At 48.0% G+C, this 27,944-nt stretch overlaps 1 protein-coding gene across 1 annotated transcript; it reads right to left on the bottom strand.

Annotated features, from left to right (window-relative positions):
* Positions 1 to 1,098: 1,098 nt before the first annotated feature.
* LOC140407843 (cytotoxic T-lymphocyte protein 4-like) lies at positions 1,099 to 27,944 on the bottom strand. Its single transcript, XM_072495079.1, has 4 exons — positions 27,791 to 27,944; positions 20,093 to 20,446; positions 16,272 to 16,375; positions 1,099 to 3,087 (listed from the first exon to the last, which is right to left on the bottom strand). The coding sequence occupies exons 1-4, from the start codon at positions 27,852 to 27,854 to the stop codon at positions 2,971 to 2,973; spliced, it is 639 nt and encodes a 212-aa protein (XP_072351180.1). The 5' UTR covers positions 27,855 to 27,944; the 3' UTR covers positions 1,099 to 2,970.

Here is a 27,944-nt window from a genome sequence, read left to right as displayed (position 1 = left end):
GCAGATAAGGGGAGAATGTGCAAACTCCACACGGACAGTGACCTGGAGAAGTCAAGAATAATTTGAGAAATGCTACGAACTATTCAAGGTGCAATGTAGGTCAGCAGTGGTGAAAAGTTTAACCCTGACTTCTCAGTAAAGGTAACCAGAAATTTGATTGATCTCTTTCTTGCTTTAGTTGCTGCACTTCCTCCTTATCTTGCCTGAGAATCTGATGGGCTGTCAGTTTTGCCGGAGGTTTCGCAACTCTTCACATTTGAGTGCATTGAGGAGCACTGCTTTAACAGATTTCTGATCAGGTTTCGTAGTTGTTTCCCCCTCACCCTTTATTGAACGGTAGAAATCTAGAACTCTTCCCCCTGCCTCCCCCACCCCCCACCAAAAAATACTTGCCACTATGGATCAAGTTTGTTAGGATAGCATTTTAAAGAATAGTGAACCAAGTCATGTTGATGGGATGAAGATACAGATCATTCATGATCTAATTGAATGACGGAACAGGCTGTCTGGCCTCTATCTGTTTCTATTTTCCAGGGAAACGATCACCTCTGTGTTCAATTCACTAATTGCAACTAATTCAAGATTCTTGTCGACTCCAAGTTTTCAGAAAACCTGTTCCCAAATGCTGGTACGCATGCCACCTGTTTTACCTTTGAAGCTTTGGTCAGCTTTTGCGAGTTTTCGAGACTGGCATACAAGCCCGATACTTGAGCCAATTGAGTCCAGAAGCCAGTTTCTAATACACCAGACCATTCAGTAAGGTGAGTTAAGGTTGCTTGCAGCAGCAGGTCCTGCGATCAGCAGGGTTAGTGTGTCATTACTGACAGTCACTTCACTTTCTGTGAATCCACAGCAGATGCTAGGAAACTTTCGCAATGACTCAGGTTGGAGTAATTCAATCGTAATTTCAATTTTATAATGCAAACCAGACAACAAAACCGCCCACCATGTGTCTGCTTTTAATCTGTCTATGCTTGTCAATTTCATCTTGCAGGTTCAGAAAATGAAATTATTAATTTAGAAACTAGGTTATTATGGCTCTGGGGCACTTACCAAATCCCAGATGTTTCAGTACAATAATACGCAGACGGCACGCAGCAAATTAGATCTTTTTATTGAGAACAATGTAAAACAAGAGAACTTTCTGGAGCAAATGGCGACATTTATAAAACTCTTTAATCGCAAAGCTGTCATCCGAACAAAGGCAGCGGGAGGTGGGGTGGGGGGTTTGTAACTATTCAGATCTGTTCATCACAAAACGATGTACAGAAATCTGGCAACTGGAAAGCAGAGGGGCAATCAATAGATACAAGGGGAAGGGGTGAGAAACAAAAAGAGTACAAAAAAATTCAAAAGGGAGTTAGACTGCTATGTGAAGATGAAGCATGCCCAGGGTTGTGTGGTTAAGGTGAGAGAATGGCATCAAGTGACCTGCTTATTTAGAGAGCTAGTGCAGACACGATGGGCTGAATGGCCTCCTTCTGCACTGTAACATTTCTGTGATTCTGAATCTTCCTCCCTTCAAGGTAGCGATTGTGCCTCATGGCAGTACTAGTCATGTAGGGCTAGACCTTGACTGGTTCAGTTTGACATTCTGTTTGAACTGTTTTCCTGTGACCTAGCTTTGCTCAGAGTGAACAGCAACATTTCTGAAAGACATGAAATAGGAGGAGAAGCTGCCTCTCTCCCTGGGGGAGGGGGGGGGGTACATATTATTATTTCCATTTATCTTCAATTTAGCCCCAATTAATCCTGAAGGCCCAAGTCATAGAACGGTTCAACCACCGAGTGGACACTGGAATCCTGTGCCGACCCAGGTGAAGTAGGGGTGGCATTAACAATGCACCCTCTGGATGGCAAACTGTTTAGACAGTTGAACTGACAGCCCGAACCATTTCAAGGTTATCTTGCTGTTGAATTTCATTTCACAATTTGACATGTTGTGATTTGAATCACCTTCGAGTTGTGGATCTAGTACCAGACCCAGGAGGCCCTTGTATCTTTTGGATTGCTGCCTCATGGTCAGATCAAGGGAAATCCAACCATAATCCTGGTATAATCCTCTCCTCTTGGCTTTTGTGCCATCTTTACTGCTTCTGGCACTGAGGTCACATTGCAATGATTGAAAGATAACAGTGGATTCTCTGATCACCAATGCCGAAACCGCGTTCAGTGATTGGCCGGAAAATTCCCCTTTATGGCAGAATCGGGGACGGCGCCGTTTTTGCGATGCTCCGCCCCCTCAAAAACGTCTTACTCGGGGAGTACGCTGCACGCCGAATGGATGGCTTCTAAACGTCACCTGTGGCCCTCCCCCACTGCTCCGCCCCCGATTGGCCGAGTCCCCAATGGCATTACTCGCATGTGCTCACAGCGTTTGGGGACTTTGCGTTGCAGCTGCGGACTGAGTCCAGCGCTGCCACAGTCGGGGGTGAGGGGGAGCCGTTCCGCTGGCAGGGGGGTTTCTGTCGGGGGGTGGGGGTCTGGTGGGGGGTGGTCCGGGGGTGGCGAGGGGGATTACAGGGGGGCAGTTTTTGGCAGGCCGGGTCCACGCGTGGCCAGCGCCATATTGCCCGGCACGGCCGCTACAAGTCGCCGCCGTGCACGGCCATGGACCCGGCCATTCTCCGCCCATATCTGCAGGTAATGCCGGGGGCTTTATGCTGCGTGGCTACTAGCCCTCCACCGGGCGGAGGATCGGTGCGGGGGCGGCGGCGGCTTTCTGGTCATAAGACCAGACCGATCCTGCGGACATAGCTGCAAGATCAGAGAATCCAGCCCAAGAGAGGTGTCAAGACTGACAGGTTAGAGAATGGCAAGTGTGCGTCTGCAACGTATTTACATCTTACGGCAACCTTTCTCTGAAGATTAATGCCAAAACCCTACCTTGTGAACTCTGCTTTGACAAAATATAGAAGTGGTTAAACCATTGCAATGAGGCTTCCTGCTCGACCAGTTTAACCATTTTCTTCAGTATCTGCATGAAAGAGTGGCGGCCGACTCGGTGTTTCTCCTGCTCTGCTCTCCGCCAATGCTGGGGGCCATTCGCTCATACACAGAATTCTCTTCTTCTTTCCTTATCGACTTCTGTAAAAAACAACATATCTACAAGGTAATTTCAAGCCATACCTTCCAGTGTTTCCAGCAGTGACTTCACAGACAGCTCTTGGTACACAGCAACAACCTGCGTTTAGATAGCACCATCAATCCACAACTACATTCCATGATGATTCACAGAAATGTTATCAGGCAATAATCGACATAGAGGACATATAAGCAAGCTTGGCTGAGAGTTTGGTTAACGAGGCAGGTTTTAAGGCAAAGAGAAAGGTCAAGTCAAGAGGCAGAGCCGTTTAGGGAGGGAATTTCAAAGTTTAAAGTCAATTGGATAGCTGAGAGGAGAGCTGCCAATGGGAGTCAAAGGAAAGATGGGAGGCACAAAAGGCCAGAATTAGAGGAGTGCAAAGGTCTCAAAATGTTGTATGGCTGGAGGAGGTAAGAGATATGGGAGGGATGAGGCAATGGAGGGGTTTAAACCAAAGTTCAGCAACAGGATTCTTCGTTCCTGAGACTAAGGGCGGGATTCTCCGCTTGCCGACGTCGAAATTGCATTCGCCGATTGGGCGGAGAATCCCTTTTTTTAACGCTGAAATCGGGGGCGGTGCCTGTTTTCAGATGCTTTGCCCCTTCCAAAATGGCGTAATTGGTGAGTAAGCCACTTGCCATTGGGACGGCCTCAGGACGTCACCTGAAGGCCCTCCCCGATGCTCCGTCCCCGATGGGCCGATTTCCCGACGGCATGGATTACTTATGGTCTGAGGTTTCGTCAACCTCGCGTGGTGGCTGCGGACTGTGTCCAGGCGATGGAGAATTCCGCCCCAGAATTTTAAAATTGATGTGTTACTGGACTGGAAACAATGGAAGTTAGGGACAACAAGTGCATGTGTGTTGCTGCAAGGCAGATTACTGGCAGTAGAGGTTTGGATAAGCTAAAACGTATGGAGAATGAGGGGACAGATTAGAGTATTGGAATCGGTGAATCTGTAATTAATAAGAGCGTGGATGGGGTTTTTGGGAACATAAGGATTTAGGAGCAGGAGAAGACTGAACAGCCCATCAAGTCTGCTCCACCATTCAATGTGATCATGGCTGATTGTGGGCTTCAATTCCACATCCCATCCACTCCCTATATCCTCCGACTTTGTGTGGGATCAAAAATCCGTCTAACTCAGCTTTAACTATAATCTCCAACGACACATCCACAACCCTCCAAACTCAAAGTTTTTCTTCAGAAATATTTTTATTGAAGGCATTTTCATACGTACAAAAATACAAATATAAGAACATAGGAACTAGGAACAGGAGTAGGCCATCTGGCCCCTCGAGCCTGCTCCGCCATTCATAGAATAGAATCATAGAAGTTTACAGCATGGAAACAGGCCCTTCGGCCCAACCAGTCCATGCTGCCCAGTTTTTACCATTAAGCTAGTCCCAGTTGCCCGCACTTGGCCCATAACCCTCTATACCCATCTTACCCATGTAACTATCTAAATGCTTTTTAAAAGACACAATTGTACCCGCCTCTACTACTACCTCTGGCAGCACATTCCAGACACTCACTACCCTCTGAGTGAAGAAATTGCCCCTCTGGGCCCTTCTGAATCTCTCCCCTCTCACCTTAAACCTATGCCCTCTAGTTTTAGACTCACCTACCTTTGGGAAAAGATGTTGACTATCTACCTTATCTATGCCCCTCATTATTTTATAGACCTCTATAAGATCACCCCTAAGCCTCCTACGCTCCAGGGAAAAAAGTCCCAGTCTATCCAGCCTCTCCTTATAACTCAAACCATCAAGTCCCGGTAACATCCTAGTAAATCTTTGTGGACTCAGTCTCCGGCCCGTACACCATATCCCCGAATCCCTTTATTCTTTAGAAAGGTATCTATCTTTTTCTTAAAAACGTTTAAAGAAGGAGCCTCAACTGCTTCACTGGGCAAGGAATTCCAGAGATTCACAACCCTTTAGGTGAAGAAGTTCCTCCCAAACTCGGTCCTAAATCTACTTCCCCTTATTTTGAGGCTATGCCCCCTAGTTCTGCTTTCCCCGACCAGTGGAAACAACCTGCCCGCATCTATCCTATCCATTCCCTTCATAATTTTTTCTGTTTCAATAAGATCCCCCCGCATCCTTCTAAACTCCAATGAGTACAGTCCCAGTCTACTCAACCTCTCGTCATAATCTAATCCCCTCAACTCTGCGATCAACCTAGTGAATCTCCTCTGCACTCCCTCCAGTGCCAATATGTCCTTTCTCAGGTAAGGAGACCAAAACTGAACACAATACTCCAGATGTGGCCTCACCAAAACCTTATACAATTGCAGCATAACCTCCCTAGTCTCGAACTCCATCCCTCTAGCAATGAAGGACAAAATTCCATTTGCCTTCTTAATCACCTGTTGCACCTGCACACCAACTTTTTGCGACTCGTGCACCAGCAGCATGTTTCAACATCTTACCGTTTAAATAATAATCCATTCTGCTGTTATTCCTCCCAAAATGGATAGCCTCACACTTGGCAACATTGAAATCTGCCAGACCCTAGCCCATTCACCTAACCTATCCAAATCCTTCTGCAGACTTCCGGTATCCTCTGCACTTTTTGCTTTACCACTCATCTTAGTGTCGTCTGCAAACTTTGCCACATTGCACTTGGTCCCCAACTCCAAATCATCTATGTAAATTGTGAACAACTGCGGGCCCAACACTGATCCTTGAGGGACCCCACTAGTTACAGGTTGCCAACCAGAGAAACACCCATTTATCCCCACTCTCTGCTTTCTGTTAGTTAACCAATCCTCTACCCATGCTACCATTTTACCATCAATGCCATGCATCTTTAGTTTATGCAGCAACCTTTTGTGTGGCACCTTGTCAAAAGCTTTCTGGAAATCCAGATATACCACATCCATTGGCTCCCCGTTATCTACTGCACTGGTAACACCCTCAAATCATTCTACCAAATTAGTCAGACACGACCTACCCTTTATGAACCCATGCTGCGTCTGCCCAATGGGACAATTTCCCTCCAGGTGCCCCGCTATTTCCTCCTTAATGATAGATTCCAGCATTTTCCCTACAACCGAAGTTAAGCTTACCGGCCTATAATTACCCGCTTTCTGCCGACCTCCTTTTTTAAACAGCGGTGTCACGTTTGCTACTTTCCAATCCTCTGGGACCACCCCAGAGTCTAGTGAATTTTGATAAATTATCACTAGTGCGTTTACAATTTCCCTAGCCATCTCTTTTAACACTCTGGGAGGCATCCCATCAGGGCCAGGAGACTTGGCTACCTTTAGCCCCATTAGCTTGCCCAATACTGCCTCCTTAGTGATTACAATCATCTCAAGGTCCTCACCTATCATATCTTTATTTCCATCAGTCACTGGCATGTTATTTGTGTCTTCCACTGTGAAGACCGACCCAAAAAACCTGTTCAGCTCCTCAGCCATTTCCCCGTCTCCCATTATTAAATCTCCCTTCTCATCTTCCAAAGGACCAATATTTACCTTAGTCACTCTTTTTTGTCTTATATATTTGTAGAAGCTTTTACTATCTGCTTTTATGTTCTGAGCAAGTTTACTTTCATAGTCTACCTTACTCTTCTTTATAGCTTTTTTAGTAGCTTTCTGTTGTCCCCTAAAGACTTCCCAGTCCTCTAGTCTCCCACTAATTTTTGCCACTTTGTATGTTTTTTCCTTCAATTTGATACTCTCCCTCACCTCCTTAGATATCCACGGTCGATTTTTCCCCTTTCTACCGTCTTTCTTTTTTGTCAAACCTTGGCAACAGGTAACAAAATGAACAACCCGCCCTCCCCTCACCCTCCAGCCCTCAACCCCCCATCACCTCCAAGCCCACCTCCTTCTTTTTATTTCCCCCCAACAAAACAAAACAACCCCGCCTCCCCACCCCCTACGCTGATGCCTCAATTCACTTTAAAGAAGTCAATAAACGGCTTCAGGATGAATCCCTCTTCCACTGACGAACTGGTGGAAACATTCTGCCTGGTCCCTCACCCATACCTGGCTCTGAGTCCCAACAACTCAACAGAATCCATTTCCAGGCTATCGGGGAGGCAAAGGCCAAGACATCAGCCTCTCTCCCCACCTGAACTCCCGGATCTTCCTACACTTCGAATATCGCCACCTCCGGACCCGGAGCCACCCCTAGGCCCAGAATTTCAGACATCACATCCGAAAACCCCTTCCAGAACCCCCTTAACCTCGGACACGCCTGAAATATATGCACATGGTTCACGGGCCCCCCGCACACTGCCCACACCTATCCTCCACCCCCGAACAGAACCGGCTCATCCTCCAGACTGTCATGTGAGCTCTGAGAGCCACCTTAAACTGGATGAGGCTGAACTTTGCACGTGATGAGGAAGCTTTCACCCTCTGTAGGGCTTCCCTCCACACCCAGCCCCCAACTCTGCTCTCAACTCTTCCTCCCACTTGAGTCTGATCTCCTCCACTGGAGCCAATTCCTATCCATCAACTCTCCATATATATCTGCTTCTCTCCCCTCCTCAATGGACAACTACTTGTCTTGCAGCACCAGAGGTGGCAGCTCTGGAAAGGACGGCACCTTTTTTCTAACAACGTCTCTCACCTGCAGGTACCTGAACCCCTTTTCCTTAGGCAACTAATACATCTCCTCAAGCACCTCCAAACTTGCAAACTTTCCTCCCACAAACAAATCCCTGAAGGACTCTATCCCCACCTGCTGCCACCCCCAGACTCTCGCATCCAACCCGCTGGCACAAACCTATGGTTGTCATATATTGGCGCCCACAGCGACATGCCTTCCAGTCCGAAGTGTTGCCTACACTAGTTCCAGACCCTCAACGCTGATACCACTACCAGGTATACAAAGTATCAGGCCAGAGAGAACGACAGGGGTGCCCACAACAGTGCCCTCAAACTGGTCCCCCTACACGACCCCACCTCCACCACCCCCAGACCGACCCCTCCTCCACCGCCCATTTCCTAACCATTGCGATGGTAGTAATTGAACAGCCTCAGCAAAGCCAGCGCCCCCTTTGCTGACCCCTTCCCAGAAACTCCCTCCTCACCCTCGGGGTCTTCCCCGTCAACCTCAAAATCATCCCATTCAGCTTTCTAAAAAAGAACTTAGGAACAAAGACGGGAAGGTTCTGAACACAAACTTGGGCAGCACTGTCATTTTTACCATCTGTACACACCATGCCAGAAACACAGGCAGCACATCCCACCTCTTGAGTTCTGCCTTCATCCCCTCCACCAATCGCGCCAAGTTCAACTTATGCAGCTGGGCCCAACTCCACACCACCTGCATCCCGAGATAGCAGAAACTCACCTCCATCACCTGGAACGGCAACTCCCCCAGCCTCCTCTCCTACCCCCTGGCATTTATCAGGAACTCCTCTCTTTTCCCATATTTCATGTACTTAATGATCTGTTGAGCTGCCCGGAGAAAAATACTTTTCACTGTACCTCGGTACACATGACAATAAACAAATCCATCCAGCAGTATCTGGTACCTGTCAGTAAGAGCGAGAAGAAAATTGCCACGGGTTGATGATCACCAGGAGGAAGCCAATGAGTCCAGGGGAGGTCCACCGGATTGGAAACAATCTAGCATTTGGTGCCTAGTTTCACAAAAAAAGACAATCTGGAGGTGGGGGTGGGGATTTTCTACTCCCATTTTCTGGAAACAAGAATGGCAGAGAGGGCGTAGAATAGTATGGAAGTCCCAAAGCGGACTTTACGACAACAGAGTTCCCCGATTGATCGCCTCATGCCTTCAAAATTCCGACTTTGTGTACATTTACATATCATCATCAGGCCTACATGCTTGGTAGTTGCCCCCACGTTAAATTGTCCATTCATATTGAATCACAACAGGTTCTCCCATGACATGCACCTGGCGGGCAGAGCGCACCGGAGGTGCATAGGTAGGTACAGCCCCGAGGGGGAGAGGGTCATGCCCCAAGCAGTACCCTGGTATGGCACTGCAATGGCACGGATGTGGTATTATAGGTATTACGGTACCTGATAGGCTAAAGCACCATTGGTGGAAACTGTATGCTTTCTATTGGTGGAATGTATGATAGCTCCGCCCTGATAGGCGGGGCATAGAACCCTTGCCGCCCTAGCAGCCCTCATTCTGTACCTGAGCTGCTGGGGGAAACATCTAGCTTATTAAAGCCTTCAGTTGGACTACAACCTCGCTTTAGTGGTCATTGATCGTGCATCAATTTAATAAGCTAGTTTTTAAGAAGAAAGGATGGACCCCGAATCAAGCTGGAGTGTCTGCAACTTAGCCCCCACGCGGCGAATTCAGCGGCAATCTTTAAGCACTGGCTGGCGTGCTTTAAAGGGTATCTCGAGATGGCCGAAAACGCACCCACGGGAGAGCAGAAACTGCGCGTCCTGCACTCAAGGGTGAGCCCGGAGATTTACACCCTCATCGAGGAAGCGGAAGACTTCGATGCAGCAAAAGAGCTGCTAAAAGGACACTATATTCGCCCGGTAAACCAGGTCTACACCCGGCACCTGCTTGCAACAAGGCGACAAACCCCTGGGGAATCGCTGGAGGAATTCTACCGTGCAGTCCTGATGTTGGGCAGGAGCTGCGGCTGTCCGCAAGTTGCGGCGAGCGAACACACTGAACTCTTAGTCCGGGACGCTTTCGTGGCAGGTATGCTATCGTCACAAATCCTCCAGTGCCTGTTAGAAAAGGACAGCCTGGGTCTCAGGGAGGCACGGGCCCTTGCAGGCTCCCTGGACGTGGCCTCCAGGAACGCCCGCGCTTACGTTCCTGACCGCGGGACAGCCCTCTGGGCAGCGTGGAACCCCTCCGCGGCCGACACTGAGCCTTCCCCCATTCTCCCACAGGCCTGCGCTACAAGGTGGCCTGGCAACCCCGAGGGGCCCCGCTGCTACTTTTGCGGGCAGGCAAAGCACCCCCGCCAGCGCTGCCCAGCCCGCGCATCCATCTGCAAGGGATGCGGCAAAAAGGGCCATTTCGTGGGGGTATGCCAGGCCCGGGCGGTTTGTCTCCGGCGGCAAATGCGGACCGCAACCACTAACTTCTCCACGGGCCCTGTGCGGCCAGCGGTCGCCGGTATCTTCATATTCCAGGGCCACGTGCGGACCCCGGGCACCGCCATCTTGTTCCGCGGACGCCACGTTGGAGAGATGGGTGCCGCCATTTTGTCCACCCCCAGCGATGTGCGACCAATGGGAGACGCCACCTTGGATGAACCCCAAGGACCCCAGCTCGGCTGACCACGCACTGCCCGAAGAGAATTCTCAACTGCTGCGACTAGCCTCGGTGACTCTGGATCAGTCTCGGCCTCGAACACTTTCAACTGCTACGATGACCGTATTCATCAACGGGCACAAGACGTTCTGCCTAATTGACTCTGGGAGCACGGAGAGCTTCATACACCCTGACACGGTAAGGTGCTGTTCTCTCCTCATCCACCCCATTAATCAAAAAATCTCCCTGGCTTCCGTTTCACATTTACTGGAGATAAAGGGGTTTTGTGCAGCAAACCTCACAGTCCAGGGAAGGGAGTTCAAAAATTTCCGTCTCCACGTCCTTCCCCACCTCTGCGCGGCTACACTCCTGGGTTTAGACTTCCAGTGTAACCTTCAAAAACTGACCTTCCAATTCGGCGGCCCTATACCCCCCCTTACTGTCTGCGGCCTCGCGACCCTTAAGGTGACCCGCCTTCCCTGTTTGCGAATCTCACCTCGGATTGCAAACCCGTCGCCACCAGGAGCAGACGCTACAGTACCCAGGACCGGATTTTTATCAGGTCAGAGGTCCAAAGGCTACTGAGGGAAGGGGTCATTGAAGCCAATAACAGCCCCTGGAGAGCTTAAGTAGTGGTGGTAAAGACCGGGGAGAAGCATAGGATGGTCATCGACTACAGTCAGACCATCAACAGGTTTACGCAGCTGGACGCGTACCCTCTCCCCCGCATTTCCGACATGGTAAACAGGATCGCGCATTATAAGGTCTTCTCCATGGTGGACCTCAAGTCCGCCTACCACCAGCTCCCCATCCGCACTAGTGACCGCAAATACACTGCCTTCGAGGCAGATGGGCGGCTCTATCACTCTCCTCACTGACCAACGGTCGGTTGCTTTCATGTTCGATAATGCACAGCGGGGCAAGATAAAAAACGACAAGATCTTGCGGTGGAGGATCGAACTCTCCACCTACAACTATGAGATCTTGTATCGTCCCGGGAAGCTAAACGAGCCTCCTGATGCCCTGTCCCGCGGCACCTGTGCCACCGCACAAGTGGACCACCTCCGAGCCCTCCACGAGGACCTCTGCCACCCGGAGGTCACTCGCTTTTTCCATTTTGTCAAGACTCGCAACCTGCCCGACTCCATCGAGGAGGTCAGGACAGCCACCAAGGACTACCAAATCTGCGCGGAGTGCAAACCGACCAGAGAAAGCGCACCTGATAAAGGCTTCCCGTCCCTTTGAATGCCTCAGCATGGACTTCAAAGGCCCCCTCCCCTCCACCGACCGCAACACGTACTTCCTGAATGTGATTGACGAGTACTCCCGGTTCCCATTCGCCATCCTCTGCCCCGACATGACCGGAAGCACCGTCATCAAGGCCCTCCATGGCATCTTTGCACTTTTCGGGTTCCCCGCTTACATACACAGTGATAGGGGGTCCTCCTTTATGAGCGCTGAACTGCGTCAATTCCTGCTCAGCAAGGGGGCATCGCCTTGAGCAGGACGACCAGTTACAACCCCCGGGGTAACGGACAGGTAGAGAGGGAGAACGGAACGGTCTGGAAGACCGTCCTACTGGCCCAGCGGTCCAGGAACCTCCCAGTCTCCCGTTGGTAAGAAGTCCTCCCGGATGCCCTCCACTCCATCCGGTCACTGCTTTGTACGACCACCAATCAGACACCTCACGAACGTGTCCTTGTCTTCCCCAGGAAGTCCTCCTCTGGGACCTCGCTCCCGACCTGGCTGGCAGCTCCCGGACCCATCCTGCTCCGAAAACACGTGCGGGCGCACAAGTCGGACCCGTTGGTCGAGAGGGTCCATCTGCTCCATGCACCATGACGGCAGCACGGTAGCATTGTGGATAGCACAATTGCTTCACAGCTCCAGGGTCCCAGGTTCGATTCCAGCTTGGGTCACTGTCTGTGCGGAGTCTGTACATCCTCCCCGTGTGTGCGTGGGTTTCCTCTGGGTGCTCCGGTTTCCTCCCACAGTCCAAAGATGTGCAGGTTAGGTGGATTGGCCATGATAAATTGCCCATAGTGTCCAAAATTGCCCTTGGTGTTGGGTGGGGTTGTTGGGTTGTGGGGATAGGGAGGAGATGTTGACCTTGGGTGGGGTGCTCTGTCCCAGAGCCGGTGCAGACTTGATGGGCCGAATGGCCTCCTTCTGCACTATAAATTCTATGATAACCCCCAGTACGCCTACGTGGCATACCCCGACGGCCGACAAGATACGGTCTCCCTACGGGACCTGGCGCCCGCCGGAACCCCACACACATTCCAGCTGCCAGTCCCACCCTCCCCTCCACCGCAGCACCTTACAGGAGGATCGGTTCTTCCGCCGGCCCCGTCTAGGCCCCCCCACCCACCGACGCCCCCCCACAGGCGCTCCCTTCCCAGGTCAACCGTTTTCCCCACCAGCGCCGTCTAGGGGTGCCGAAGTTGCCATGGAGATCGAAGCCACGCTCCCGGAGTCACCGATGCCTGAGCCTCCTCCAGAGTCACCACCGAAGCTCCGACAATCACAGAGGACAACCAGGGCCCCCAATCGACTGATTGCTTCATTTTAACTGTAATCTGTAAATATAAACCATCAAATGTATATAGCTTTCAGAATTGTAAATAGTTACTAAACACTGTACGGAGGTATTACAGTACCTCCATAACTAATTATACCATGTTGCTATGTTTTGTAGTTTCAGGCCACCACCCCCGCCGGACTCTTTTTTTTAACAGGGGGTGAATGTGGTATTATAGGTATTACGGTACCTGACAGGCTAAAGCACCATTGGTGGAAACTGTATGCTTTCTATTGGTAGAATGTATGATAGCTCCGCCCTGATAGGCGGGGTATAAGAACCCTTGCCGCCCAAGCAGCCTTCATTCTGTACCTGAGCTGCTGGGGGAAACATCTAGCTTATTAAAGCCTTCAGTTGGACTACAACCTCGCTTTAGTGGTCATTGATCGTGCATCAAGGGAGCAGTGCCTGGGCCGGAGAGAGGGGTGGGCAGGGTTCCGTGAGGGAGGTGCTGGGGGCTTTCCTTAGTAGGGAGAGAGATCTCTGTGGTGGTGGTGGTGGGGGGGTGGGGGTGGGGGGGGGGGGGGGTGGGGGGGGGGGGGTTGTTGGAGGGGTGGAGTTTAGTGTGAGGGGGTGTTCCCATTCAAAAAAAATTGGATGCCCTTGAAAAATGGATCTTTTGAGCCTGCCCGTGGGACCCATCTCTTCACTTTTTTGTAAAATAAGGCTGAAAAGCCAGCAATGCCTCCGGCAGACTACCTCCTGCCTCAGATGACACTTTGCCAAACAAATGTCAAAATCCCGCCCAATGAAACAATCTCTGGTAACTATAGTCAAGTTGTCTAATATCAGCAACTGGGAAAATAACATGCTCCTTGATCAGGAACAGATTCATGGTTTTACCAAATGAAAATAACCGACAAAGTATTGACCCACGTGGATTCAGAAAGACGAGCAAAGAATGGGGTGTCCTCGGGATCAGTGCTGGATAATATACTGAGAGCAGAGTTCCAAGGATCCATGTTTCCTGAGTGGAGTGTCCCATGGATTAATCCTGCTGAGATGTACTGAGTTTCTCTGGGATCATGTTGGGGAGATTTATTGAGTGGAGGGAATGTGGACAACTACTGCCCTATCATTCTACTCTCCTTTCCACCACCAAAATGATGGGAGGAGTCATCAACAGTGCTATCAAGCGGCACTTACTCAGCAATAACCTGCTCACTCAGTTTGGGTTCCTCCAGGGTCACTCAGCTCCTGACCTCATTACAGCCTTGGTTCAAACATGGACAAAAGAGCTGAATGCCAGAAGTGAGGTGAGAGTGACTGCCCTTGACATCAAGGCAGCACGTGACCAAATATGACATCAAGGAGCTCTAGCTAAACTGGATGGCACGGTAGCACAGTGGTTAGCACCGTTGCTTCACAGCTCCAGGGTCCCAGGTTCGATTCCCGGCTTGGGTCACTGTCTGTGCGGAGTTTGCATGTTCTCCCCGTGTCTCCGTGGGTTTCCTCCCGGTGCTCCAGTTTCCTCCCACAGTCCAAACATGTGCATGTTAGGTGGATTGGCCATGTTAAATTGCCTATTTAAGTGTCAAAAAGAAAGGTGAGGTGGGTTATTGGGTTACGGGGATAGGGGGGAGGTGTGGCTTAAGTGGGGTGCTCTTTCCAAGGGCCTGTGCGGACTCGATGGGCCAAATGGCCTATTTCTGCACTGTACATTCAATGATACTATGATACTATGGAGTCAATGGGAATCAGGGTGAAAACGCTCCACTGGTTGGAGACACACCTGGCACAACGGAAGATGGTTGTTGTGGCTGTAGGTCAATCATCTCAACTCCAGGACATCACTGCCGGAGTTCCTCAGGGTAGTGTCCTTGGCCCAACCACCTTCAGCTGCTTCATCAATGACCTCCCTTCCATCATAAGGTCAGAAGTGGGGATGTTCGCAGATGACTGCACAATGTTCAGCACCATTCGCGACTCCTCAGATAATGAATATCCACGCTTGGGCTGACAAGTGGAAAGTTACATTGACGCCACACAAGTGTCAGGCAATGACCATCTCCTACAGAGAGGATCGAACCATCGCCCCTTGACATTCAATGGCATTACCATCGCTGAATCACCCACAATCAACATCCTGGGGGTTACCATTGATCAGAAACAGAACTGGACTAGCCATATTAATACTGTGGCTACCAGGGCAGGTCAAAGGCTAGAAATCCTATGGCAAGTAACTCACCTCCTGACCTCCCAAAGCCTGTCAGCCATCTACAAGGTACAAGTCAGGAGTGTAATGGAATACTCTCCACTTGCCTGGATAAGTGCACCTCCAACAACGGTCAAAAAGCTCGACACCATCGAGGACAAAGCAGCTCGCTTGATTGTTCCTTCTTCCGCAAACATTTAAACCCTCCATCACCGATGAACAGTGGCAGCCATGTGTACCATCTACAAGCTGCACTGCAGAAACTCACCAAGTTTCCTTAGACAAAACCTTCCAAATCCACAACCACTCCCATCTGGAAGGACAAGAGCAGCAGATACCTGGGAACCCCACCACCTGGAGGTTCCCCTCCAAGTCACTCACCATCCTGACTTGGAAATATATTGCTGTTCCTTCACTGTCACTGGGGCAATATCCTGGAACTCCCTCCCTAACAGCACAGTGGGTGTACCTGCACCTCAAGGACTGCAGCAGTTCAAGAAGGTAATTCACCACCATCTTCTGAAGAGCAACTATTAATGGGCAATAAATGCTGGCCTGACCAGTGACGCCCACGTCCCGCAAAATGAATTAAAAAAAAGACAGTCTGTTTAGAATAAATTTGGGAAAATGCTGTGAGGATTCTCCATAGGGCTCTGGTGAGGTTGCATCTTGAACATTACATCCAGATCTGGTCACAAAGACCTGGAAGGGATGCAGAGAAAGCATTGGTTTGATCCTCAGGTATCTGGAGAATTGATGTGTCACAAAATGTTTGGAAAAACATTGTTGAAAGTTCCTCAGAACTGCTCCCATTTCTCCCCACTGTGCCTTTTTCAGGAGTGTTATGGAAATACCCATTCACAAATGTGAAAGGGAGTTATGTCCCAGCTCTGGTGGAGTGGGTGTGTCTTCCTGGGGTCCATAGTCAGCCTCAACAAGAGCCCAACACAAGGGTCCAGTCAGGGAGGAGAATAAGAAAAGATTAATGTCAAGACCTGTTTCAAGATAAAGGAGAAAACTGGTAAATGCCATGTTCGGGAATGCTATTGGGGAACGTTAACACCGAAAGCAAACAGCACCTACTGGTGTTGGGAGACAAAAGCTCTGGAGTCTCTTGAGAAGTAGTTAGATGCTGCAGTGTGTACGTTCCTATGAAAGAATGTGCTGAAGCCTTCGCTTGGCCATATTTATAGTTGTGATGTTACTGATGTCTCCTTTGGTACTTACTTTAGGTCTGCAGCTCATCAAGGTCAGCACAATGCTGTAGATTGTGCAAAACAGACTCAGGCCACCTAGAATTCCCATGGTCAGGTACAATAATAATTGGGAACCTGAAACACAACCACAAATATGGATTGAAAACACATTGGACATTGAGGTCCCTTGTCATCTCATGCATGTAAATATAAACAAAACAAGTGAGCTTTAATTCTTGAAACTTAGACCTATATTCAAGGCCAGATGTTCTAAAATGCCCAGAAAAGTCTGTGGCATCCCTATGGAACTAACCAAGGTACTTGACAGGGCAGAAATGGACAAGCCATTCCATCTGTTTGGAGAATCCAGAAAAAGGAGCAAAGATTTTGGAATTAATGCTGGACCATTCAGGGAGTAATTTTTTAGATGACGGGAGAAAATTGAGAGTCTCTCTCCCCGCCCACCCAAAACGAGCTGTGGGTGCTGGAAGAATTATATTTTACAGTCTGGAATTGATATATTTTTTGTTGGTTTGGGTTAGTTAGGGATATGGGACAAAGGCGGGTAAATGGAGTTGAGGTACATATCAACCATGATTTAACTGCATGGCAAAAGGGAGACCTGCATTTATATGGCACCTTTCACATCCCCAAACACAAGCCAATGTGTGGTATAATTGCTGCTGTAATGCAGGAAACATGGCAGCCAATTTGCATATCGCAGGATTTCACAAACAACAACATGATAATGACCAGATAATCCGTTTTGGGGCTGTTGATTGAGGAATAAATATTGGCCAGGGCACCAGAGATAACTCTCTTCTCTCCTGCCATGGAATCCTTTACACCACCTGAAAGAGCAAATGGGCCACCAGTCTCATGTCACATTCAAAAGGTAGACACTCCAACAGTATAACATTCCCTGAGGGCTGCATTGCAGTGTTAGCCTAGAATTCCTATGGATATGGATCTGGAGTGGGATTTGAAACCACAAACATTCTGATTCAGAGGCAACAGTCCTCCCACTGATCTCCAGCTGGCAGAGAAATTTCAATGGGCTGAATTGGTCTCTTCCAGTCCTTATGTTCCAAAATGTAACTCTGGAAACCGTTCATTCTTAGAATCCTGGGCATGTGTTCAGTGAGAGTAAATGGAGAAGGGTGTCCGCTTACCATGAGTGAAAAGACCGAACGTGATAACTATCCATTTTGTTCTGGGTTCCTGCCATCAATTGTTTCCTATAATTCAAACCAGTTTGTGCAAATGGTTTGAGAGACAAATTAATAAATTAAGTCCTTTTCTCAAAGAAAGATAGTGGCCTGGATTTTCACCAGAGCAAATGGCAATGTGGGCCAAAAGCGAGATTCTCACTGGCGTGATCTTGCGGTGTGATCGTCTCCACCCCCTGTCATTGACGTAATGAGGTTCCCAATCGGCAACCTCATTTAAATACATTATCATCTCATTAATAGGCTTCACCAGAGTATGATGCCCCCACATTGGTATTGCCCCCCCCCGCCTCGCCAATTTCACATCATGTTAGCGGGTTTTACCACAGGTCTGGAGCAACATGAACCAGGTGAAGAGACCATGCCGGGGGCATAGGCAAGTATAGCTCCAAGGGGGAAGGAGACATGCCCAGGCAATGCCCTAGCACTGCCAGGCCTCTAGGGATCTCCATGGCAGGGGTTCCCTATGTCCATGGGGAGGGGAAGGGGGCCCCATGTGCGTTGGGGAAGGGGGTCTCTGTGTGCATGGGGGTTTGTATATTTTTATTTTGAGTGCTGGAGATCCTGTTTGAAGGATTTAGAGGAGAAGTTTGAATTGCCGGGAGGGAATGGGTTTGGATATTGCAGACACCGGATTTTTTGCAAAGGCAGGTTTCGACCTTTCCACTCCTACCGCCACGGGGGATACAGGACAGGGTAGTTTCTAGAACGGGGGGTGGGAGAGGGGAAGGTCTCGGATATCTATAAAGAACTCATGGAGTCGGAGGTAAGTCAGATAGAGGAGTTAAAGTCCAAATGGGAAGATGAGCTAGTGGGAGATAGAGGCGTGTCTGTGGGCGGATGCTTTGAGCAGTCAACACGTCCTTATCATGTGCCAGGCTCAGCCTGATACAATTCAAGGTGGTACACTGGGCACACATGACGGTGGCCTGGATGAGCAAGTTTTGTGGGGTAGAGGTGTGCGAGGTGTGCGGGAGGGCCAGCAAACCATAGCCAAATGTTTTGGGCATGCCCGAAGCTTAGGGGATTCAGGCAGTGATTTGCAGAGGTCATGTCCATGGTACTGAAAGCAAGGGTGTTGCCGAGTCCAGAGGTGGCGATTTTTGGAGTGTCGGAAGATCCAGGAGTCCAGGGAGCGAGAGAGGCCGACGTCTTGGCCTTTTCCTCCTTGGTAGCCCGTAGACGGATATTGCTTGCATGGAGGGACTCGAAGCCCCTGAAATCAGAGATCTGGGTTAGTGACATAGCCTGGTTTCTCAGACTTGAAAAAATTAAGTTCGCCTTAAGAGGGTCAATGATAGGGTTTGTCCGGAGGTGGCAGCCTCCGCTTGTCGACTTCTTCGGGGTAAACTAAATGTCAGCAGAGGCAATAAGAAAAAGCGAGGGGGTGGGGGAAGTTAGGCTATTTTCTGTTTAGGGTAGGTGGGATTTGTTAGGGATGAAGATGGTTTATGTACTATGTTTATATTTGTATTTCTACTGTTTACTGTTATTATTATAAAATTCTAAATATCTTAATAAAATATTTTACAAAAAAAAACCCAACCCCTGGTCTCTGGAAAGCAGACGTTGCTGGCTCTTTCAGGCCCTCGCCCCGCCAGTCAGACTGCATGGGACACGTCTCCAAGATCTTTTTCTTCTGAGTGTTGGACAATATGACGAGAAAAATTGAATATGCAGCAGGCGAGCTATACGTCTGGTCCAGCATTTAGAAGAAAAAATGAGAAATTCCACCCAGTGAGTTTCAAATTCTTCTTTGCTGAGGGGATTAAGTGAAGGGTTGGCAATTTATCTCGTGCAATTTGATTAATTTCGCTCAGCAAGTTTGTTGAGGAACTGATAAAATGCTGTCCTTACAGTCGCACAGCAATAAGATTTGTGATTTTCATTGGCACGTAATGTTCTAAACAGATTGACTGTGTATAAATATGAAGTCACAGTCTCTTAATCCAATTTTTCATGGACTTGTCCATAACAACCTATAATTCAGCATAATTTGGCAGTTTGAGACAGAAAGGGCAACACGGTAGCATAGTGGTTAGCACAATTGTTTCACAGCTCCAGGGTCCCAGGTTCGATTCCCGGCTTGGGTCACTGCCTGTGCGGAGTCTGCACATTCTCCTCGTGTGTGCGTGGGTTTCCTCCGAGTGCTCCGGTTTCCTCCCACAGTCCAAAGATGTGCAGGTTAGGTGGATTGGCCATACTAAATTGCCCTTAGTGTCCAAAATTTCCCTTAGTGTTGGGTGGGGTTACTGGGTTATGGGGATAGGGTGGAGGTGTGGGCTTGGGTAGGGTGCTCTTTCCAAGAGCCGGTGCAGACTCGATGGGCCAAATGGCCTCCTTCTGCACTGTAAATTCTATGAAAAGACCACCAGATGACTAATGTGGGGAAGGGCTAAATGTCATACAAGTACACTGAAGACTCTCTTCTGACATTGGGCCTGAGACATATTGCTGGAGAAGTACAAAGGGAACTTTACCCTGTATCTAACCTGTGCTGCATCTGCTCTGGAAGTGTTTGTTTGTAACCCAAGGTATCCAATTACCCAGTGCAAACTTGTTAATGAGTACACAAATTAACCCAAAAACTGTGTAAATCCAAAAATGCCATCATATTTCTTACAATTTCTATTTCTGGGATAGATGATGGTCCCTTCCCCTTGTTTCACCTCATAAGGCGGTGGGTACAATTTTTCGATCTGGCAGAAATAGTTGTCAATAAATGATGAGTTCAAACCACATAAAGTGGCAGAGAGAATCTTTTGCTTCCGATTAATCTGGCACTGAAGGAGTCCTTGAGAGTTGACAGAGTGTATGGATGAATTTATTGTCCCAGTGCAGATCATGATTTTATCCTTTCCTTTGAGAATTGTTAACTTTAGTTCTGATTTTTCATCGCAGCTGTCGAGACATTGCAGGGTGGCCTCACCAGTGCTTTCCACCTCCAGCAACACAGGCTGGGAAATGCTTAGTCCAGCTACAAGGAAAGAGTGGAAGAAAAATCAATCATTCCCGTTCAATGTGTAAATCCATTAGAATCAATCATACCTGTTCAATTTGCTGTATCTATTATAAATCATCACTCCTGCTCAATGCGTTAAACCCATTATAATCAATTAATCCTGTTCAAAGTGTTATATTTATTTTAATCAATCATTCCTGTTCAATATTATCAATTACTATTGTTGGATTTTGCACCCAATTGTTTTCCTTATCTGGCTGAGACCGCCCAAATTTATTCCCTGTTTCACACCTGACCCAATTTCACCCTTCGTCATTGAAACTAAAACTTATATATTTCCTGTGGGCTGGCCAGATTAAAATTTCCCTCCATATATCAGCTTCAGAAAGTGTACGAAATAGAGCAAGAACGGGACAGATACTTTGAGATGGGATCATCAATTTACCGCTGTGGTTGCAAAACTGGCATTGCATATCAACCAGCCATGAGGGAAACTGATTGATTTTCCTCAGTCTGGAAATTAAAATCAGGGTATTTTCGATTGTGAGTGACAAATCCTCAACTTTGGGTGGCAAGTTGAAACAATACCTCAAAATGTCTGTTTTAGTTTGTGTTCTTTCAAAAAAAAATTGTGGTCTCCTTCCTTGTTGATGACAGATCGAAGGACCATCCAAAACCTCTGCAATCCCACTTCCTGGCAGGGTGCAGGGCCATTTCCCCGGCGCTATCAAACTGGAGAAACACAAATCAGCTCCACTCCCCCAACTGGCTCCTTTCAGACATCTTTCTTTGGTCCAGGAGTACCGCAGAGCGCGAACGAGAGAAAGAAAAAGAAGGAAGTGCCTTTGAATTGCAATTGCAGTTGTAATATAGAAAAATGCACCAGCTATTTTGCATCGCATGGTCCCCACAAACATAAGGAGATAAATAACAGATAATCTGTTTTTCGGTGATGTTTAAGGGATAGATATTGTGTTGGAGGAATCCCTTGTTCGTGCTGAAATACAATGACCCCATCCCTCTGGGATGTAGTTACGATGCCAAGGAGTACTAATCTATCCCTCTCTCGGTGGTGGAACATGGACCAAGGTGTCCCAGCAATCAGGTGTACAGATGTTGTGGACTGGAGAAAACACATTTATAGCACAATCAGGATGTATGGGTATGGGCAAGACTTGTTAGCCCACTAGGACCAGAACTTGGCAAAAGTGAGGTCCACATGCTGTTGGTCTCCCACCAGTAGACAATCAGCAACTTTGAATTTAACCACAGATGCCGTTCATGATTTTATTAAAGCAGTTCAATCAGTGAGAACAATTACTATCACCATGGGCTGAATGGTCTCCTTCTGCACTGTAAATTCTATGATTCTATAGAAATATTATATTAAACACGAGCGAGTGGATTTATAATGTACTGGGCTAAAAGCCGCTTGAACTAAAGAGAGAGAAATAAGCCACTACAAACTCTTGTTAGAGAGAGGCAGAGATAGATGCAAAGTAAAACAGAGAGATGTGAAGTGCTTTTGAACTGTATTCACTGTTGTAATGCAGGACAAAGGCACACCAGCCATTTTGTGCAGACCAAGACCCGATGAGCAGCAGTGAAAAAAGTAACAGATGATCTGATTTCGGCAATCTCTGAGGGATAAGTATTGTTCATTTTGAAATAGTGGCGTGGGACCTGAGAGGACAAGTGGGACCTTGGTTCAACATCTCGGGTGGGATTCTCTGATCCCCTGCCGGGTCGGAGAATCGCCAGGGATCGGCGTGAATCCCGCTCCCGCCGTCCTCCTAATTCTCCGGCCCCCCAAAAATCGGCCAGGCGTGAGTCGCGCCGCCCGCCTCGGAGACTGGCGGGGTCCAGCGCGACTCAATGGGTGCCAGGGCTGCCTGAATTCTCCGGCCCGCGATGGGCCGAAGTCCCGTCCGTCTTTTGCCGGTCTCGCCGTCGTAAATTGGAGTAGGCCCCTTACCAGCAGGACCTGGCGGCGCGGGCTGGCTCCGGGGTTCTTGGGGGGGCGCGGGGGGATCTGGCCCCGGGGGGTGCCCCCACAGTGGCCTGGCCCGCGATCGGGTCCCACCGATCCCGGGGGTGGGCCTGTGCCGTGGGGGCACTCTATCCTTCCGCACCGGAGGCTGTACAGGTCCGCCATTCCTGGTGCGGAAACGAAGCCCTCTGCGCATGCGCGGGGATGACGCCAGCATGCGCTGGCGCTCCCACGCATGCGCCAACTCGCGCCGGCCGGCGGAGGCCCTTCGCCGTCGGTTGGCGTGGAGCCAAGCCCCTTTCCCGCCAGCCGGCAGGGCGCAAACCACTCCGGGGCGGGCCTAGCCCCTGAAGGTGCGGAATCCGGGGGCAGCCCGACGCTGGAGTGGTTCACGCCACTCCGTCCGGCCGGGAACCCCCGCCCCGCCGGCAAGGGGAGAATCCCGCCCATCTGAAAGACAGCACAGCTGACAGAGTAGTATGAGTATTACTTCAGTGGAGTGTCAGTCTAGAATTGTACCTGAACTCACAACCTGCTGATTCAGAAGGCCGAAGTTTCCCCTTGTCACTGCCCCCGAACTCCGGTGACAAGTTGGGGATGTGTAAATGTTGCCTTAATGTTCTACTGCAATGTCCTGCCTCACACAGTTAAATAATCTTCAAATACTCACTGCCCAGCCTCGCATAGAAGTGCAGGTTTCAGTGAGTTGAAGGCTCTTTGGGGCCCATCAAGCTCATTAATGCAAAAGTTATCGGGACCTCACTAACAAGTGACCAATGATCTCATCCACACATGCCAATTAGCAGCACAACTGATGCTGGTTCAGTGTGTGAAGAGGATCTCACAGTGTGGTGAAGTCTTTCACTGTGGTTTATCTCTTCTAGAACTTCCAAACTTGAAGCATTTCTGAAATTTTCTGACAATGCATGAGGAAGGAGATAAGAGAAAATGAATTTAGTAAAAACAAACGTTGATGGAATATTATCACTATCTCATATGACATCATTTATTGTTCAGTACGGAAACAAGACAGCAATAATTTTACAGATTGTAATCTTTGCATCTTGGTTTCTTTTCTCTCCTTCCCCAATGGGAGCAGTTCCACAGAAAACAGCAACTCATCAGTTCTTCTGGGGTCACACCCATTTCTTACCCCTCCACATTCATTCAAGAGCTGCTCTGCTTCTCACATTACAACAGTGAGAACACTTACAAAAACACTTCCCTGTTTTCAATGTGTTCTGAGAATCTTCAAATCGCTAGTATAACAGCAAATCCCGTACCAGCCTCCCCGAACAGGCGCCGGAATGTGGCGACTGATGTGTTGGGTGTTCTGGATCACAAACAGGTCACCAACACTGGAAGTGGTGCAACTCTATTTTATTATAAGGTTAACTATATTAACATACTTGAACTGTGGGTAAATGCAATACCAGCTTTAACTGTTGACCCTTGCCTAGTCCTAACCAGGTGATGCACTCAGCACATGGTGAATGTCTGTGTTGCAGGCTGTGAGCTCTGTGCTCCGAGCTGGCTGCTACTAGAATGAGCGGGAACTCTCCTGTCCCCTGGCTTTATAGTGCATGTTCTCTCACTGGTGATTGGCTGCGGTGTTGTGTATGCTGATTGGTCCCGCTGCATGTCCATCAGTGTGTGTGTGTGTGTCTGCACTATGATATACTGGTGTATATTATGACAGCATCTAGGGACTTTTCACAGTAACTTCATTTGAAGCCTACTTGTGACAATAAGCGATTTTCATTTCATTTCAAATCTTTCCTTTAGATTCTGTTCACAACCTGGTTTGCTGGAACAGTGTTAGTCTGACCCATTAAACGCTGGGAAGTGGAATTTGATAATGGGCATATCAAACATACATGCAATAATATCATGAATTTCCCTTTTATAGTCTCACATTGAAAATGATACAGATTTGTTCAATGTGAAAAATCTCCCACATCTTGTGACACTGTCCATTATTACCCCCCTTTGGACTTGTGGGATTGATTCCAATATTAGCAGTCAAAGCCTCACTCCATTGTCTCCCTCAATCTGTGAGATAGCATTGAATCTATAGCATAGGTTTCTGCCTGTGTTTACAATCCACATCAGCCTAATCCTCTAATCCCTTCTCCGTTTTGCAGCTATTAAGATTCCCCTTAATCCTTTCAATGCTCTGTGCTTCAATAACTCCATATTGCAGCAAGTTCCATATTCTCACCATTCTATGTAAAGGAATTCTTCCGAAATTCTTTACTTGATCTGTTGGTGGTTATATTTTTGCTCCCTTGTTCTTATGGAATAGAATTGTAGAATGGTTCCAGCATAGAAAGAGCTCATTCAGTCCGTGATGGCTCTCTGCAAAGAGCAATTAGGCTGGACCCCACATCCCCACTGTTTGCCCAAAGTCCTGCAATTTGCTCACTGCAGGTGATTATCCCATCACTTAATAAAAGCCACAATTGAATCTGACTTCATTCTTTTAGGCAGTCCGTTCCAAATCGTAACCGCTTGCTGTGTAAGAAACCTTTCCTCACGTTGCTTGGATCTTTCGCCTTTGGTTCTTGACCCTTCTACCAATGGAAACAATTTCTCTCCATTTTTTCAGGCCCCTTATGATTTTGAACTGTCAAATCCCGTCTCAAACTTCACTTCTCTAAAAAACAAACTTGCTTCTCAAATCTATCCTCATAACTGAAGTCTTTCATCCTGCAACCATTTTCATAAATCTTCTCCACACCCGTTTCAAGTGCCATTGCATCCTTCCTAAGGTGCTGTGCCCAGAACTGCACACAATACTCCAGTTTATAAAAATTCATCATAAACGTTCCTGCTTTTGTACATAGTACTTCTATTTAGAAACACAGGATCTTGTATGCCTTTTTAAAAGTTTTCTCAATTTGCCCTGGTACCTTCAGCTACTTGTGCACATCTACCTCCAGCTCTCTCTGTTCCAGCACCCCTTTTAGAATTATATCTTTTAATTTATATTGTCTCTCTTCATTCTTTCTACCAAAATGTATCACTTCATGCTTCTTTGCAGTAAATTTCATCTGCCACATGTCCGCCCATTCCACCAACCTCTGAGTTCTTGAAGTCTATCGCTATGCTTCTCACAGTTCACAATACTTCTATGTTTTGTGTCGTCAGCAAATTTGGAAATTGTGTGCTAAGTCCAAGTCCTTAATCTACATATTTAAAAAATGAGTACCGATCATTTCCAATTCTCTTCCCACACCTAGTGGTGCACCTAAGGCCAACTTTCATGTTTCATAGCTAGAGATTTCTGGAGCAGGTCGCAAGTCTGTCGCCAGAGGCTTACAGTTTGAGGGGCACCACTCCGAATCAGGCATGTCTGGCCAGGAGTCTCTCCGACTCTTGCCGCCAGCCATTGGTGTGTTGGATGATACTCAACCTGTTTGGCTACATTATGAATGCACCTTCCTTGCCTATCAAGTCCTCAGGTGGGACTCAAACGCAGAGCTTCTGGCTCAGAGGCAGGGACGCTACCGACTGCTCCACAGGATCTCCGTCTTGACCCATGGGAAACTCCAAAGTATAGTTTCCTCCAGTGCCATAAACAATAATTCACTGCTACCTTTTCTTGTCACTCAGCCTCCTGTGTATCCATGCTGCCACTAATCCTTTTAATCAATGGAATTTACTGGTAAATATTAACGGGGATAGGGTGGACGTGAGGACTTAAGTGGGTCGGTGCAGACTCGATGGGCCGAATGGCCTCCTTCTGCACTGTATGTTCTATGTTCTATGTTAAATAGAAGTAATTTCACCAAATTCATCCCATGGAAATGATCAATGGATGCTTTAAGTTGTTTATTTCTGGATGAGATGTTAAATCAAAGCCCCAACTGCCCTCTGAAGTGGATGTAGAGGACCCAACGTACTATTCAAAGAAGAGCAGTGGAGCGCTCCCCAGTTGCTTGGCCAATATTTAGTCCTTAACCAGCACCTAAAACAGATTAGTTGTTCATTTATATCATTGATCTTCATGGGAGTTTGCTGTGCGCACCTAGCAACAAGTGCCCTTTAGCATTCTTTCAGACATCCCAAGGACATGAAAGGTCTTGACCCTTATTCTTTTAGTTGCTACAGCTTCCCAACATTCCATTTTAAATGCACAGACTCTTATCCATCACTACTGGCTTCTCTCCTCTCCAAGGTCCATGTGGACACATTTCTGAATGGTGTCCCACTGAAAACCACCAGAAGAGGCGTCTTGGCTCTTTGCAGCCAGTGTCCTGGTGACCCAATAGTTTCTCCCTCACTCTCCTGAGCTCAGATTGCTAACCCAGCATGAACTCATGAGGTCTGGGTAGGTGAGTGTGGGCACCTCGCCAAGGTTTTTACGAGACAATTACACAGGTAATGTTTTTTTTGAGACATCCAGGGTTACAAATATTCTCTAAGAGGAAACATAAGAAATAGGGGCAGAGTAGCAAACCCCCCCCCCCCCACCTCCCAAGGTCTGTTCCACCATTTACGAAGATCATGGCTGATCTGGTTGGGGCTTAACTCCACTTTTCTGCCTCCCCCCCCCCCCCCCCCCCCCCCCCCCCCATAACGTTGACTCCTTTGTCAATCCAAAATCTGTCTAACTCAGCTTTGAATACACTCAATGACCCAGCCTCCACTGCTTGCTGGGAAGAGAATTCCAAACACTAACAACCCTCAGTGAGAATAACTTTCTCTTCATCTCCATCGTAAATGGGAAAGCCCTCATTTTTAAACTGTATCCCCTCATTCTAGATTCCTCACATGAGAGAAAACATCTTTTTAGTAGCTACCCTCTGAAGCCTCCTCAGAACCTTATATATTTCAATAAAAATTCCTCTCCTTCTTCTAAACTCCAATGAGTACAGGCCCAACATGCTCAATCTTTCATTGTAAGAAAAATCCTCTCTTCCCAGGAATCAACCTTGTGAACCTTCTCTGAACTGTCTCCAATGCAAAAATACCCTTAAGTAAGATAATGAAAACTGTATTCTTGCTGCAATCTTACCAGTGCCCTGTACAGCTATGGCAAGACTTCCTTACTTTTAGACCCCATCGCCCTTGCAATAAAGTCCAACATTCCATTTATCTTCCTAATTATTAGCTATACATGCATGTAAATGTTTTGTGATTCATGTACAAGGACATCCAGATCCCTTTATATCACAGCATTGTACAGTCCCTCCCCATGTAAGTAATATTCTGCTTCTCTATTCTTTCAGCCAAAGTGGATAACCGCACATTTTCCCAAATTATACTCCGTCTGCCAATTTTCTGCCCACTTACCTAAGCTATTGATATCCTTGAGCAGACTCTTTGTATCCTCTTCACAGCAACTTATATATAAAAGTTCTTACCATCCAGCCTCCATACTGTGCGCATGCAAAGAAGAAACACCAGCAGGTTCCGGAGACACTCCATCGGTTAGATGATTTGGGTCCTGCGCTTCCTTGACTTTAAATGGCACTGGTAACTTTGGAGCCCATTATTTTATGATGTGTAATAGGAAGC

This window comes from Scyliorhinus torazame, chromosome 2 (genome assembly GCF_047496885.1).
Source record: "Scyliorhinus torazame isolate Kashiwa2021f chromosome 2, sScyTor2.1, whole genome shotgun sequence".
Lineage (NCBI taxonomy): Eukaryota > Metazoa > Chordata > Chondrichthyes > Carcharhiniformes > Scyliorhinidae > Scyliorhinus > Scyliorhinus torazame.
This window is presented reverse-complemented; position numbering and strand designations above follow the sequence as displayed.

Bases quoted from the DNA above. Each gene is read 5' to 3' on its own strand.
- LOC140407843 (XM_072495079.1), bottom strand. From the start codon at position 27,854: ATGGAGTGTCTCCGGAACCTGCTGGTGTTTCTTCTTTGCATGCGCACA. The intron at 20,447-27,790 runs GTAAGAACTTTT...CTTTCCTTGTAG, and splicing joins CACAGTATGGAGGCTGGATG to CTGGACTAAGCATTTCCCAG. The intron at 3,088-16,271 runs GTAAGTACCAAA...TGTTTTTTACAG, and splicing joins TGATGAGCTGCAGACCTAAA to AAGTCGATAAGGAAAGAAGA.